The sequence below is a fragment of the Talpa occidentalis genome, unplaced genomic scaffold (genome assembly GCF_014898055.3).
Source record: "Talpa occidentalis isolate TD23 unplaced genomic scaffold, MPIMG_talOcc4v2.1 talOcc4.13, whole genome shotgun sequence".
Lineage (NCBI taxonomy): Eukaryota > Metazoa > Chordata > Mammalia > Eulipotyphla > Talpidae > Talpa > Talpa occidentalis.
In genome coordinates, this window is record NW_023601322.1 from 9,910,246 (window position 1) to 9,926,576 (window position 16,331).

General features: G+C 43.1%; 1 protein-coding gene and 1 long non-coding RNA gene across 2 annotated transcripts in view; one reads left to right on the forward strand and one right to left on the reverse strand.

Moving 5' to 3' along the window:
- Positions 1-16,331, reverse strand: part of CDH20 (cadherin 20) — a 198,081-nt gene that overhangs the window by 25,881 nt on the left and 155,869 nt on the right. Inside the window, exons 3-6 of the mRNA XM_054694004.1 lie at positions 10,925-11,219; positions 10,219-10,338; positions 6,898-7,065; positions 4,512-4,699 (exon numbers count right to left, since the gene is read on the reverse strand). Coding sequence (XP_054549979.1) covers positions 4,512-4,699; positions 6,898-7,065; positions 10,219-10,338; positions 10,925-11,219 — 771 coding nt within the window. The remainder of the gene's footprint in view (positions 1-4,511; positions 4,700-6,897; positions 7,066-10,218; positions 10,339-10,924; positions 11,220-16,331) is intronic.
- LOC129145581 (uncharacterized) overlaps positions 1-16,331 on the forward strand; it is a 49,631-nt gene that overhangs the window by 24,755 nt on the left and 8,545 nt on the right. The window lies entirely within an intron of this gene.

Genomic DNA, 16,331 nt, shown 5'->3' on the forward strand with positions numbered 1-16,331 from the left:
CATTTTTTGTGAGATTTGATTCCAGGTTTTTTTTTTCTTTTTTGAAGCACCATTTATTGAAAAGGCTAGAATGATTAAAATTTCTCTCAAAAAGTTTCTGTACTTTTTTTTTTTATGTCAAAGAGTTGCTTTTGTTTATTTATTTTTATTTGTCAAAAAAAAAAAAAAAGGCCCCTTCCACCCTTGTCCCTATCCTCCATCTTCTTCCCCTCTGGTAACCTTAGTTCTGTTATCAAAGTTTATTTTTATTTTGTATTGTAAGCCAAACTTTGACAAATCCATTCAGGTTGTTTTCAGTTCAGTTCTGCGCATTGTTGGCACTACATGTTTTGAACTTTATTGCCTTGTAAATTGTTTTCAGAGAGGCTGTGCTATGATTTGACATTGAAACAAAAGTTTTTGTGTAGGCAGAGTGGTGCAGAAATAGCAGCAGGGAGTAAATTTGATATTAGTGAAGCAGATATGTCTGCATCTCCAAGAGCTTTTTCAATAACTATAAACTAAGGAATAGGAAAGCACTGTATCATTTAAATTGGCTAGAGTGTTTTTTAAAGTGGTATATAAAACAATGATGCACATTACAATTCATGCATCTCAGAGTCAATGAAATACAAAAGTTTTGCTTTTTGTGGCCTGTCTAAGCAGAGAATGGACTTAGAACAATTACTTATTGCATGCTGGAAGAGGAAAGGCATGCTGGAGTCTGGAGAATCGCGTATGTCATGTTTATATAAAGAATATTCTAAAAATTATACATTTCAAGTTATCTTTCAAGCATTTAAAGTTAAGAGACTGAAAATCAATTGATTGATTACTTAAAAGCCAAAAAGACCCAAGATACTGGGTAGTAATCAGTGTGGTTTTGTGAAGACCCAATCTATCAATTCAACTTAATTTCTCTTTTTGAAAAAGTATGTGCTTTTAGACAAAGAATAAGCCTTAGGGAAATAAATCAAAAGCAGAGCTTTTGTTTCAATTTTATGTGACATTATTAATGACAAAGTAGAAGGATGGGTGTGGAGGCATCTGAATGAATACCCTTCCCAAGGTATAGATTGAGCAGTGTCCTCGAAAGTATTCATTATATTGACTTGTCCATCTCCCCAACTTATTGACCTCTTTTGAATTCCATTTTCTGGTACCTAATAAGTTCAGAAGAAGAAATCCAAAAGGCCTTGGAGGAACTGATAAATGCTTTGATTAAACATGGATATAGTTTTAGTAATGACAATGAAAGAGTATTCTGTCTTAGGAGGTTTAATCTTTTCTCCAAATAAAGGAGTTGGAGAAATAACATTTTGGGGTTCTTTTCAGGTACAACATTATAATAGTCAATATATTTTTTTAAAATTCATTCATTTTTAAATGAAACATTTGTAATAAGGTCTAGCTACATTCTAATAATTTGACATGAATTAACATTAAGTTATTATTTAGAATTATTTTTATATATTATTTTAAGGTATAAAAAAATCAAATATAAAGTATATTGAGACCCTCAAAAATTCTTTTTGATTGCTTATTTTTTTTCTTTTTTAAAAAAGATTTATTTATGCATACAAGAACTGGGGTACAAGCCAGACAGAGGTGTGGGGGGTGGGAGGATTCACCAGAGACAAAGTGGGGAACAAAACAGGCAGATTGACTGAAATCCACTGCTGAGGGGAGCAGCGGGCAAGCCAGGAGAGGTCTGCTGCACCATGTGGGTAGCTCCCTGGCTGGGGATCCAACTTGTGCTGCAGTGGCTGCAAATAGTTTCATAGGCTGTGTCTTAGCCCCTTGTGCCACCAGGGAGGCCCTGATTATTTTTTTAGAGAGTTTTTACCTTAAAGAAATAATAATGCTTTGAGCTTATTCAGTTACCAGCTGTGGTAAGTAATATACTTTTAGTAGTTAACTTGGGTTAGGGCACATAATAGATAAATGTTCTTTATCCTATGTCATATATCAAATTGGTGTTATTACAGGTCACCTTTTATAACTCTGCATGTGCTATTCTCAAAGGATAAGAATAAAATAATATTGTAATGGTTAAATTACATCCAGGTTTAAGTGATGATTCCAGAGTTAATCTCTTCATTCTGCACTATTTTGAGGTCATTGTGTGCCAGTTATTAAGATTTCTGGTAGATGGAATACCTGATAAAGCTGTAATTTTGCTTTATTTGATAGCATCTTAAATAAATACAAGACAAACATGTGAACTGTATCCTTTGCTTCAAAGTCAGTGTTCACTCTGTGGAATGGCATAGATTGGTCATTACTAAACATGTTCACTTTTGAAACACAACTTCAAATGCCACATTTGAAGTTGTGAGGTTCACCCTATGACCTTCATGTGCTTAATTTCTGTGGTTAATTTTCAGTGTTCTTATATGACCTTCATCAGTATTTGTCACAGGCGATCATTTCCTTCTCTTGGACACAGTTTCTTTAGTCCTTTCAGGACACCCCACACTCTTGATTTTCTTTCTGTGCTGTGTCTCGTCAATCTCCTTGCTTGTCCTTGCTCTTCTGATTTCTTCATGTTGGGATGCACAGGACTCATTTCACTCTTTTCCTCTCCATCTATGCTGAGTCCCTTGGAATATCATCCTGTATTTTGATGCTTAGGACTCCTAACTTTGTATTTTCAGCCTCAAACTCTTCTGCAAGCCGCAGATACCTATAGTCAGCAGCTACTACACATTTTTACTTGGATGCCTAACAGACTTTGCAAACATAATAGGTCTAGAACTGAACCCCAGTATTTGCCACCTGTTCTACTTGCAGATTTCCCCCATCTCAGTTAATGGCAACTCTATTCTTTTTTTTTTTTTTTTTTACTTTTTTTAATTTTTATATTCCCCATACAATTGCAACCCCAATTTTGACCCCATCCCCCCCCCTCCAAAAAGAGTATCTCTGGTTCATAGTTGTTTGTTGATTTTGATTTTTTTCTTTCTTATAGTCTTTTCCCTGGTCCCTTATTTAGGTTTTCTAAATTCCTGCTGTGAGTGAGTCCATCCAGTATTTTTCTTTTTCTTTCTAGCTTATTTCGCTGAGCATGATCCCTTCCAGCTCCATCCATGGGCAACTCTATTCTTGCTGCTAAATTGAGCCTCTCTGCCTTTCCTGTCCCCATCCACTCTAGGAAGTGCTGTTAGCCCTACTTTCAAAATATGTCCAGATTCTGACCACTTCTTAGTGCCCCAGTTCCACAACCCTAGACCAGCCACCGTCATCTTTCACTGGGATTACTGCCCTAACCTTTCCGTGGGCCTTGTCCCTTTAGGGTCTTTTCTCAACGCAGCCTACAGAGCAGTTCTTTTGTAATGAAAGTCTGGTCATGTCATGCATCTGTTGAAGTCCTGTAGTTATTTCCCACTTTACTCAGAGTAAAACCCCAAATCCTTCCATCAGCCATATGATCCTGCACAATTTGGCCCCTTTGTTACTTTTCTCTCCTTTTCCATCACCTTTTAGTGTCCCCCTCCCTCAGCCTTGACAGCCCCTATTGCTGATCTTGAGATAAACCAGATGGAGTCCCAGTTTGCACTGCCCACCATGTGCTTGGCACACTCTCCTCAGCATGTCCACGCCCATTCCCTTGTCTCCGGGGCACCACATGTGGGTGTCACTGAAAGTCATTCCAGGGCATCCCTCCGTGTTTGCCCAATGCTGGCTGCGACTCTGCCCACTTTTAGTTTTTGCATAAATGACATTTTTTTCTGTGTGAGGCTGCTTTATTTACTCTACCTTAAATGCCTGGAACAGTACCTGACACTCTACAAATATTTGTTGAATGAATAATTTACATGTATCTTGGATTTTTAAATATACTTAAAATAGAGAAGGGAGATTGGAACAATGAATTTTTGAATTAATGTATTTCATCAGATATGTATTTATTAGGATGTTAAAATTTGAATTTTAAAAAGTATTTTACCTTCCAGCTGAGTATATCCATATGTGCTTTAAGCCATAATGCATTCAGAGGATACATTCTGGAAATTTGGTGACTTATGAAGCGAAGGAGTTTCAGGTGATTACATCACTTGGCAGCTAAGTTTGATAAAGCTTTTCCAAGTCTAATTAGCATCTATGAATCTTCAAGCAGCAATTAAAATATCTCTGCATGTTATTTATTGATTCATAAATAATATTATGGTTTGTTTTATTGTTATTTATGGTATATTGTAGTTAAAAAAGGTGTTATTCAAGTGCAAATATTGATCAAGTCATTAACACCATTATAGAATTAAGCTGTAACAGTTTTTTAAGTGGCTAAGTAAGAGCTAGTTAGAGAAATTGTATGTGTTATATTTTTATTACGACCTTCCACCTTTTCTCTAAAACAGTTATAGTGTTTACATATAAGCAAAAGGAGTAAGAGCTTTTTTTTTTCAAATAATAGAAAAGAGCATTTATTAGAGTATCTGAAACAATTTGTATCAGCAGTGCAATAGCCCTTACATCCAGTATGCATTCAAGTAGCCATTAAAATGATTCGGGCAAGGGAGTTGGATTACCTTCTTCACAGTTATGATGCCAACTTGGAAATTGGGGTCCGTGTTAATGGCGAAGGCATCTGCACCATCCCCATCCACAATAGAGTACTTCATCTCCGCGTTGATGCCTTCGTCCAAGTCCTTGGCAAACACTCTGCCCACAGTGGAGCTGACTGGTGCTGATTCCAGCACACTCATCTGATAATGTTCTGTGAAGAAAGATCAGAACATGCGTTCTTGGTAATCTGTCACTGAGAAAAGTGCCTTGTCAGTATTACATCACATCAGGCATGCTGTGCAAAACATCTTTCTCCTGGTTCAACGTGAAAATTTGAGTTTCACAGACAAAAACAGATTAAAGAAATTGAGCGAATGGTGTTAGATGGGTCAAGGGCCTGTGCGGATGTTTGCTGAGGAGGCCATGGGAGGACAGGACAAAAGCAAAATTATTTCTTATCTCAGTTAATCTCCCTGCAGAGTGGGAGGAAGTGTTTTGCTTTCCAATCTTTCAGTCCTTCCTAAAGAACTATCTCCCCAATGTTAATTTCTTGTAAGAAAGAGAAACAGTGTTGTGGTCACAAAATACTTATTTATTCTGCTCACATTTCAAGTGCCTGCATTTTCCTTCATGGCCTGGCCTGTGTGCTGAGTGTCCATCTTCACAACCACCTGCCCACATTTAATGATGACCAGAGATCTGTGAAGGAGCAAGAGCAAACCATACCAGCTCCTGGTGGTGTCTGTCCATGCGACCTTTTACCTGGGACTGCCCCCGGCAGCCTCTTCATGGACAGACATGTGATGCTTTTTATTCTCTGGCTCCAGAATAGAATCCCCAAAACATACATGTAAGTTAGAATCTCAGAGCTAGCAATATTCTCCTTTTCAACTCGATATCCTGGATTCACAATTAAATTTAGTTTATTTTCATCGCCATCGAGTTGTGTCTTTGCTCACTTGCCTTCTCTGGGGATACCTTTTTGAAGTTCTTCATTATTTTGTCAGTCATAATGTGACTGACTAAATAACAAATCACATAACCACGTCCAATATGTACGTGGTCTCTTTTATTCTAATATGCATTGTGAGCTACAGGGTGGCTTGAGTTTCACAAAGGTTTGGGGAGGCTGACTGCCCCTAGCTAGCTCACAGCACCCTACCTTGGACAGAAGTCCTGTTCCTTGCCGCTTAGACAGAAGCATCATTGTCATCTTTGACTCCATTCTCTGCCTTGGTTCCCTTAGTCAAGAAAAAGGGCAGAAGTCCACATTTTCTCATTTGTCCCACTCTAACCCTTCTGCCATTCCCTTAAGTCCCATCACTTCAAATCTGGACAGTGCTAAAAGCTTCCTCATGGACTCGCCTTCTGTCCTGACCCTAGTCCATCCATCCTGCACGTGGCTGTCAAATTAGCTTTTTTTCCCATCTCTCTCTTTCTCAAAAACTTTAGTGACGCCCATTAGACTCATACATTTGAGACACTAAAGAGCAGGTCTTCGTTTAGGAAACTGTGACCATAAATGTGCCACCTTATCAAGCGCACATACACATACTGTACACACATACAAATATACAGATATATTTCTAGATGAACTAAATTATTAATTAGATAATAGAAGACAAGGTTATTTACATCCAGGGAGCTCAAGGGAGCTCTAGGAGAGCAGAAATTTCATTTGTTTTCAACCTGCTCTGTGTCCCACACCGAGGCTGTGCCTGGACACAATATATTTTGAATGAATGAATGTCCTCCCCTTTTAGGAATATTTTCCTTTTTGCCTGTTTCACTCCTTTATATTCTGCAGTTCCCTGTTGAAGTTTCATCCTTCTTTGAGACCTTCATCTTAGTTTATCATGAAGGCTTCATTATGCACTATCCAAGCAGCACAACAAATGCTGCTTCTTGGCTAACCAGTGATGAACATAGCATACTCCGTGATGATGCTCATCAAATCCAAACCATGAGACGCTTCCAGGGCAGGGGCATCGACCTTGTTTCCCTGTGTGGCAATATCATCTCCAGGGGGCAAACACTGGTTCATGTGTTGGTAAAAGGTGAAAAATATCTTAGATATTATGATTGTTTGTGACTCTCTAAAGTTCAATCCTACCCAACAAGATTTTATTCCACACTATTAAATTTTATGGGCTGGGGCAGGGAATGATGATCCAAGGGAAAACAGTAGAGGAAGCCTCTTTAGACAGGTCCTAATGAAAAGAAAGAGAAACACTTTTGGAAATTTGCTCCCAGAAGGCAAATGGTTATGAGCGAATTGCATGTAACTCTAGGACAGGGATCCATGAATAGTAGAGGTTAAAGAGGACTTAGGCTGTCCTTATTCCTTGGCCTCTGTCACAGGCCTGCCCACCAGGCCTGAGCTCTGGCCTCTCACTGGGGGATACTCACTCTGGGGAAAGCGGGGCGGGTTGTCATTGACGTCGGAGAGGGTGATGTTGACTGTGGTGGTCCCAGCTAGTCCTCCCAGCTGCCCTCCCATGTCCTTGGCTTGGATAATCACTTCGTAGTATTCTTTGGCTTCCCTGTCCATGTTCATGAGCGCTGTCCTGATCACACCTGCAGGACAGAAGCGACGTGGTGTTTGAAAACAAAACCACAAGTGCAGTTTTTAAGATTGGTTTCTAGGTTTCTCCCTTGCGCATTTTTTAGTTCTAGGGTTGAGCTGTGTTTCATTAAACTGGAGGTCAGAATCTAGCTTCAAAAAGACCTTGTGCCCCCTATGTTTATAGCAGCACAACTTACAATAGCTAAGCAATGGAAACAACCCAAATGCCCATAAATAGATGACAGGATCAAGAAGATGTAGTACATATACACCATGGAATATTACTCAGCAATCAAAAAAGATAAACTCATGCATTTTGCAGCAACATGGATGGCGCTGGAAGGGATCATGCTTAGCGAAATAAGCCAGAAAGAAAAAGAAAAATACCGGATGGTCTCACTCATAGCAGGAATCTAGAAAACCTAAATAAGGGGCCAGGAAAAAGACTGATTATAATAAAGTAAAAATGAACAAGCAACTATAAACCAGAGACACACTGTGGGGCGGATGGGAGGAGGGAGCAGGATCAAAATAAGGGGGGGTTGGGAATTGTATGGGGACTATAGCCAAGATGAAAATGCATACATTGTGCAAAAATGAAAAATTATGTAAAAAATATATAAAAAAAGACCTTGTGCCTAAATAAATGGAGAATCAACAGCGTCGGTGGAAAGAGCTCGCTGGCCCGAACTGCTCCGGCTGCATCACCGAGAGCGAACGGCAGGTGGCGCCATGGCTCTCCCGCAGACCTGGGAGGGAGGCTCGCGTGCTGCCCGGCGGCTCCCGCGCACTCAAGAAAACCGGGGCGTCGGGCCCAGAAAACAAAACCTCACAGGTCTACAAATCTGTGCTTTTAGATAACTCTTCAACTCTTTCTTTCTGCAGCCCCTAGAGCCCTCGTAGTGTGAATGATTCTTCTTTAAGCAACTTACGCCTGATTTCCCCCGCTTCCTCACCACCTGTAAGCAGCCTTGGGATTCTGATTTGATTTTCTTTTGTTCTGTATTCATTCTGTTTTTTATGTTCTGCTTACCTGTGCTTCACTGAATTCGGTGAGCGAGGATATGAAAGATGCCCTGTGCGTTGCTTATTTTTATTTTATTTTATATATTTTTTTACATAATTTTTCATTTTTGCACAATGTATGCAATTTTCATCTTGGTTATAGTCCCCATACAATTCCCACCCCCCTTATTGTGACCCTAATCCCACCTCCTCTCCCCCCGCCATGTTTCTAGTTTCTAGTTGCTTGTTGATTTTGATTTTTACTTTATTATAATTAGTCTTTTTCCTGGTCTCTTATTTGGGTTTTCTAGATTCCTGCTATGAGTGAGACCAACCGGTATTTTTCTTTTTCTTTCTGTCTTATTTCGCTGAGCATGAGCCCTTACATAAGGGGTGACCTTCCCCAGACAGTAAACAGTAGCATCGCGGTGTGATACGGTTTCATTTAAGAAGAGGGTGGAAATCAAAATCCACTGAAATGTGTTGGTTTCTCCTGCCAAGGACGTGTGGTAATGTTTTATCTCACTTTTAACCCTTCAACTTAGAAAAGTTTGGTTGTTTAATTCTAGGCAAAGATTACAGGCCTGTTTACTGCAAGTTTACAGCAGGACCCCTGGCTGAACAGACCTCTTTGCATAAAAAAAGGGAAGGGTTGAAAACAACAGGCCTGTCCTCAGTTTACTCCTATAATATGTATATTGCCTTAGAGGGATGATCAAGTGAAATATGCAGAATTTTCTTTTTTAAAATGCCCTGTGGAGAGAGCAATAGCTGTCTTCTCATGTATTTTTGACCTTAACACTGAAGATGCCCCCTGGGAGCTGTCAAAATAAAGTAAGGTTCCTTTTAGGATATAAAGGACACATTACCCTCTTCTTGTCTGTGCATTTCCTCCCCGTGGGCACCCCCTAGCCTCTCTCTCCCCATCTGCAGAGTGGTTAAAGTTACTGTTTTATAGGACAACTGCAATCTCCTTTTTTTCCTCCTGCCAATTTAAACTCCCTTGCTTTCGATTTTTATGATATAATTTTCTGAAAGTCTGGTTTCCCTTAGGACTTTTGGACAAAATTTTCTCCAGTTGCTAATAGAAATGTATTTTTTCGCTTTCAAATAAAGAGGTGACTTTGATCCTTCACTGTTGACTTCACCACTTGTAAGTTTCTTTATTCAGGATCCTCGTTCATTAATTGTTAATTCCCAGTTTTCCTCTATGTAAATGGAATTCCAATACTTCCATATAGCTTATGAGTTCATGAGATTTTGGAAGACTCTTCTGTGGTACTGTTTAGGAAGTATCTTACAAGGGAGAGGGCTTGGCACGGTGCAAGATAATGATATAATAGTTACTCTGTCCAAGTCAAACTATGAAAGGGAAGTCTTCACAGATAAAACATGTTAATGCTGGAATCAAAGTTCTTGGGTGAAACTGAAAATAAAAACAAGAAAATGCCAAAACCACATTTCCTGGTTTGTCTCTTCCTGCCAAACACTCCTTTCCCCTGCAGTTGTCTGTGCTGTCCTCCCGGTAGAGCGCCCCACGAAGCACCCTTAATACTGGAGGCCACATCCCATTTTCTATACTCTTTTGCCCCTCATCAACATCTGTTGCCCCAGCACCCACTCATTCTGGCCTCGTTCTCTGCTCCGCGGGGGAGGTTCAGTGGAAGGACACAGCCCGCACGTCGGGAGGCACAGCTACGACTAGATGCCCTTTGTCGCCTTTCAGTTCCCGGTTTCCTTCTGCGTTAACTGAATGGTGACGGCTGGATGAGTCCCCTAAGTCTCTTTCTAGTTTCCAAATCAATAATTTTGCTCCCACGGTGAGCCCAACTTAACGTGTCAATCTTCTCCGGCCTCTGGAGTGATAAAAGACCTTAGTCCCTGGAAATAAATACAACCACAGAGATATCGGAGGACTAGTGAGGAGGCACTTTCACGCAGGTAGCCCTGTTGGCCCCTCCAGCCGGACCCTGCAGACCTTCTAAACAGCACCCTCTTACCCTCTAGAGACTTGGGGGACTCTCTCCATCGCTTATAGCAATCTCCTTTGGTTAGTCCACTCCCTGGAGTGAAAAGGAGATTTAGGTCTATCCTAAGTAGCAATTATAATGAGTAGGGAATAAAGCAGGTACCTCTAACTTGACTGTTGCATCAAATACCTGTTTTGGAGTCCACAGAAAAGTAGGGCTGGCCCTGGAGGATGCTGTACACCACCCGTGCGCTGTTGCCGTAGGTTGGGTCATCAGCATCCGTGGCTGTCACCTGGATAACAGAGGTCCCTGAGGAAGAGAGATGGCAGAAACCTGTTCAGGCTGAAGTGTTCAAGGCTGGCCCCAATCCTGAATGGCCAGCTGTTCCGCATTTGCAAATGTGATGTTTGCTTCCCTGGGAAGGTGCTGTTCTAGGTCCAGTTTCCACAACTCCTATGTTGTGTCTCTTTGGTGGGGATGGGAGTTTATTTGTGTTTTAGGTTCTTAATAACTAGCAAAGACAGCATAGCCTTTGAGTTCCTCATTGCTCTTTTGATAAGACCAAAATACTTGTCTTTATGAATCCAGCATCATCCATCCATCCCTCCATCCATCCATCCATCCAGCCAGCCAGCCAGCCAGCCATCTGGATATCATCTATCTTTTATATTTTAAGAACCATTACTGAAGAACAATACCAGGCTTACTGCTACTACTATTACCATTACCATTATAGTCCAGTGTCTACGTCGGTCCCTGCCTAAGGACTTGGTTATCTTTTTTGGTTCAGTTTTGTAATTCGTGAGCTCGGCTGCACATCCCCTCCTCTGCGTATGTGTGGGAAGACCTTCTCTGGAAGGAACTGTCTGTGGGACTCAGGAGGGCTCCACCTTACCCACTGGTGACATTTCTGGCACAGTGGCGACATAAGGGCCGTCCAGGAACTTGGGCTCATTGTCGTTGATGTCTTGGATTTTGATGATGAACTCGGACTCCGGCTCCATCGGCCTGCCCGTCCGCCTGTCTAGGGCTTGAGCCCGTAGAGTGTACTGAGCCCTTTCCTCCCGGTCGAGCCTCTGAATGGCGTGGATGTCTCCAGTGGTGTCATCGATGGTAAACACGACCCCCGCACCTTCTCCCGAGAGGATGTACTTGATGGATCCATCCCCTCTGTCCATGTCTGAATGGAGCTGGGGAGAAAAAGCACTGAAATGTCATTACGGCTACGGACAGATGTCAGAAATAAATGGATCTATGTTTTGACCCAAACTTAGGATCCCCTTTCAAACAGGAAGAGTTTTGTTTTTTTTTTTAACACTTAAATGTTTACCACATCTGTCTACAGAGACTAACATGCGTTGAACGTGATCATGACAAAGCAGTGGAAGCCGTCTCATACGGAGGAAGCCAGCCTTTCCATTTACAATAAAATGAACAGGCCTAAACATTTTGCCATGAAAGTGTTTGATATAAACTAGGATTTTGAGTTTCAAAACTTTATGACACTTCAAGTCGTGGAAAAGATGATGAAGTGATTAATAAATAGACTCTGGCCGCTGTGCTGGGAAGTCTCCAGGACCTCCAGAGCTCAGGCCCCTGTCTGGTTCAGCACTTTCATTCAGCAGGACTGTGCTGGCTTATGTTTCAGGTGTCAAGATGGAGTTTCACTGCTGGTTATTATTCTTTGCATCAGTGTCTCTCTCCTTTTGGTGGAACCAGCTCTTGGGCTTGTAATGGAATCACTGAAATCTATTTATGGATGGTTGAGTTTGGGGAGAGCTTTTATCTGCCCATCCAACTGCATGTCCTTCCCTATTACTTTGTGATGATCTCAGAAGCAGTCCAGGGGCGCTCTTTTCATACTGAGCCTAGAAATACATTTCTGCATCTTTAATTGTAGACAAGGTGTGTGGGTGGTAATTTTGTGCTATCCTGCAAGTAACAGTCTCTCTAAAGGAGGCAAATAACACTTGATGACATTTGCTCAACCACCAGTAACTCTGTTGCTGCCTGGGTTGTTAGCACTTTGGATCACTCAGCAATGATGTTCATGAAATTTAACTTACAAAACAGAGAACCAGTTTAGGCCTGGACTGGGCCAAACCCTATCTATGTCAGTTACCACTTGGGTGCCTTTGACTAATTATTTAAGGTTTATAACGCTCAAGTTCCTCATTTTATAAATATGGAGAACAATATTAATACTTACTTTGAAGAGCTGTAGGATCATTAGAAATTAATGTATGTAAAGCACCTAGCACAGTGTCTTTCTCATAATAGGAGCTCTCTAAATGGGGCCGATTATGATGATGATATACGTGCATAGAGAGGAGGGTATTAACATGCCGGCTCTTCTTTCTCCCTCAGACTTCTGGGAGTGCAGCAGAGACAGTACAAACGACCTGTTGGTTTTTTGTTTTGCACAGTCTGATGGTAACAGCTGCAGAATGCTGCCTGCAGCATGGCCGGGACAGTGTTACTTTGAGGATTAAATGGCATGGACACCAACAAGACACCTGAAAATATATTCATATCATCCTCAGACCACGATGGGTTGGGAGGTTGTGGCTGGCTTTGAGCTGATCTCAAATTGACTCACAGCCAAATATTGCAGGCAGTGATTTTGCTGCCTAGAGGAATTCAGCTGTGTCTTATCTAGAGAAAGAAAATAAGAGAATAAAATTGACCGGAAAAATAGCTGTGGGGTTTTTTTACTTAAAGAATTCTATTTAGAATATGAAGTTCTCATATTTCTCCATTCTGTATACAGTATTTTTTTTTTTTTCACAATCCAAATCTGCTATTTATGCAGTTAAAAAAGCCGAGGTGCCCAGCTCTTGTTGTGTAGAATAGAAAAGCATTTTTATTTACATCTGGCCACAAAGAAATGAAAATCCTTTCCATCTGGAACTGGGTCCCCAGGCAGAGGAATGGAGTTGGGAGGAGCACGGTGAGGACAGGGATCTCAGGATTTAAAAAAATTAAACATGCACACACACACCGGCACACATAGGCCATTTTAAGGCACGTGGAACAGGACTTTCATTTAGGATGATGTAGGGTAAGGTAAAAAATCAGGCTTTTCTGCCCTCCCGCCATCAGGATAGATGAGGGAACCCTGTGGTCCTGAATGCATGCCTGATGGCGGGCACCTGAAGTGGTCCACCTGCGCTAAGACTGTGCTTTTTAAGGGCGGTGTCACGGGGATGCCAGTAGAAGCTGAGAAAGAAGCCGATGAGAAGCCGATGATAGAAGCAGAAGCAGAGAATGCCAGAGAGCCCAGAGAGAGTGCGGATTTGCTGGGGGCTGGGAGGCCTGCCAGCATCCCGGCCCCCCAGCACCCCTGCCTGCCATCTGCCTGGTGAACCCCAATAAAAGAACTGCAAAAGCCACTGAGAACTCTGACTCCTCCTTTACCCGGTCTGCTGGATCAGAAAACCTGCCCTGTGTCCTGTCCTGCTCTTACAGATGAACTGGATTCACTTAAGGCATGGGAGTTTATCTAGGGGGAAAAGAGTAGAAGCTGACAAGGAATGCGGGACTGAGGTGTTCTGTTTATCATCTATAACGTTTTGTCTTACGAGCCTTCAGAAAACTAAGCGTCCTCGTGATTGTCACAGACCAGGTTTAAGAGCTCTGCCTTTGGGGTGTGCTTAATAAGAAGCAGAAGGCTAACCCAAGCGTTGCTGCTGCTCAAGACGCGGTTCTGGTTCCTTAAGTTCCATCTGGCTGAATGACGTCAAGTAGGATCTGGACTGAATCTCAGATCTGTTCTCTTGTTTTTGTCTGCACGGAGAGAGACTTGGAGGAACACTCTAGATGGAGAGTTTCTTGAGGGCAGGAAGTGTGTGTTCTTCTTAGTGTGAGGCTACACAGGGAGGAAAGGAGCAGTAAAATGTTCTTGAAAGGAGGGCGCAGGGTGGGGGATTAGGGTTAAAACTTCTTATGAGTCGTGTGACCTGTGTTTGTAAAGGGCCAGCGGGCATCTCTCCCGCAGGTTCTTCCTGCTTGTGCATAAAAGAGGGAGAAGGCAGGATCGGGAGGAGGCCAGGGGAGATAGGAAAAAGGGAGCAAAAGGACATTGATAGAGAAGGAGGGCGCCTTGTGATGAACAGGAAGAGACCAAAGACGAAGGGGCCTGAATCTGCTTGCACAGAACTGATTTCCGAGGAGTGATTGTGTCGGTTCAGAATCTAGTCAGGGAAAAACCTACACCAGTTCCTTTAGCAGAGAGAATTTAATATGGAGACCCAAAAAAGTCAAAAGTGACCTCTGAGGTGTTGCAGGTACTAACTCCTGTCTGCGTGGGGGAGTAGTGGCAGAAGTGGGGGCTCTCAAGCTCTGGAGGGGGGTGTGCCTGAGCTGACTGGGAAGGGAGCAAGTGGATTCAGGAGCTTAGAGCAGGTTCCCCAGCACCAAGGTCCTGAGAAGGGAGACTCAGGCCTCTGAGGGGGGCCGCCATCCCAGAGTGCTGATATCCTGAGGGGCCTGACAAGGCTGGTGTTGGCGAGTGTGGGAAAAACCCGAAAACTGGAACCCACTGCTGACTGGGCCAAAGGAGCAAGTCCCTTCCCCTTCCTCTAGTACTTTCTACTGTCAGAACCCAGTGGGGAGCTGGTTGGAAAAGGAGAAATTGTGGCTTAGGATCTAGCCCCAGAGTCACAACGTGGAGCAAGCACGGTAAGCAGAGGGCCGAGAGACGTGAGCTTAGTCACCAGCCCAGTAACGCACATTTAATATAGTCGGCTCACCAGCTCTGGAGCACACATTTGGTTGTGAGAATTGCAAAGCAGAGACATTAACAGCTTTTCTCTATGTCACTCAGCAAATTGGCAGTGTCATAAAAATGTGTTTTATATTTATCCATATTTAATTCAGCTAGCACTGACTGAACACCAGCTATTCAGAAAATAAAGACTTTCTGAGTTTGCAGCACATGATTTTTGTACCTGTTGGGACACATTTCCTCCCAAATGTCCTAGACAGAGTAAGACAGGTCTAGTCTGTTTAACCTAAAGATGCCTTAGTCTATAACACCTTCAGCCAGAGGAGAGAATCATGGGAAGTGCATGCACGGTGTGAAAAACCTTAGCTGGTTTAAGATCTTCAGAACAAGAGAGATTTTCACTCCTGTTGTCATGTTCCCTAGTTGCCTCACGTAGTTCTGGGAGGCAGCAAGTGCTTGCAGTTGTGGCTAGACAGCTCCTGGGTAGTGGTTAACCTCAGCAGGGCTTGGAGCCACAGATTCGTGCACAAGCACGAGCTCTCTGCACCCCCCTCTCTGCATATGTCAATATAATCTAGCTTTAACTCCACACCGCCCTGTCCCTGGGAAGCCCAGTGTGGATTTTATGAGGCCATTCCAATTATAGCTGATAATTGTTGCCATACTCCTTTCTGAAATAAGCAAATACTCAGGCAGGCTCTCTAAACAGACATGTTCCAGAACTCAAGGTGACAAGCCGAGTGCCCCTGCAGGAAAGGGAACGAAGGGCTGATGAATTCTCTTGCAAAAGAAAGTGAAGGGGAAGTGCCTGGATGAGTGTGGACATAACTGTCTTCACGTGGAGGCAACACACCCAACTCAGGGTAAAGACTCACTGGTGCTGGAGTGTGGGTTGGGTAAGATGACTAGAAATGCACAGGTTTTCTGTGTCCTGGGCTGGGGGAGTTAGGACTGGGTGGGCACCCTTCAGGGTGCAGAGGTGGTCAGAAACAAGCACTCCCAAGGCCAGGAGGCTGCCCGCTGGATTTGGTTCTTGGTTCCACGGTAACAGTGCCAATTCGTCTGTGTATCTCTCGGGGCTAAGTCTACAGTCATGGCCACAGACAGGGCAACCTCACAGAAAGCCATGGCTTCAGTGTCAGATGTTGGTGTCTGTTTCCTTCTGGGCTTTTCCTGCTACTTTCTGTGTGACTTTGGGCATAGAATGTAACCCTGTGAGCTATTACCCATTGTAGGGTAAAAAAAAATCAGGCTTTTCTGCCCTTCCGCCATCAGGATAGATGATGGATCCTTGTCCTGAATGCATGCCTGATGGCGGGCACCTGGAATAGGGTGTGGGCATAGGTAGATGGGATTCACCTGGGCTGAGACTGGGCTTTTTAAGGGCGGCGTCACGGGGACGCCAGCAGCAGCAGCAGCAGCAGCAGCAGCAGCAGCAGCAGCAGCAGCAGCAGCAGCAGCAGCAGCAGCAGCAGCAGCAGCAGCAGCAGCAAGCAGCAGCAAGCAGCAGCAAGCAGCAGCAGCAAGCAGCAGCAGCAGCAGCAGCACCAGCACCAGCACCAGCACCAGCACCAGC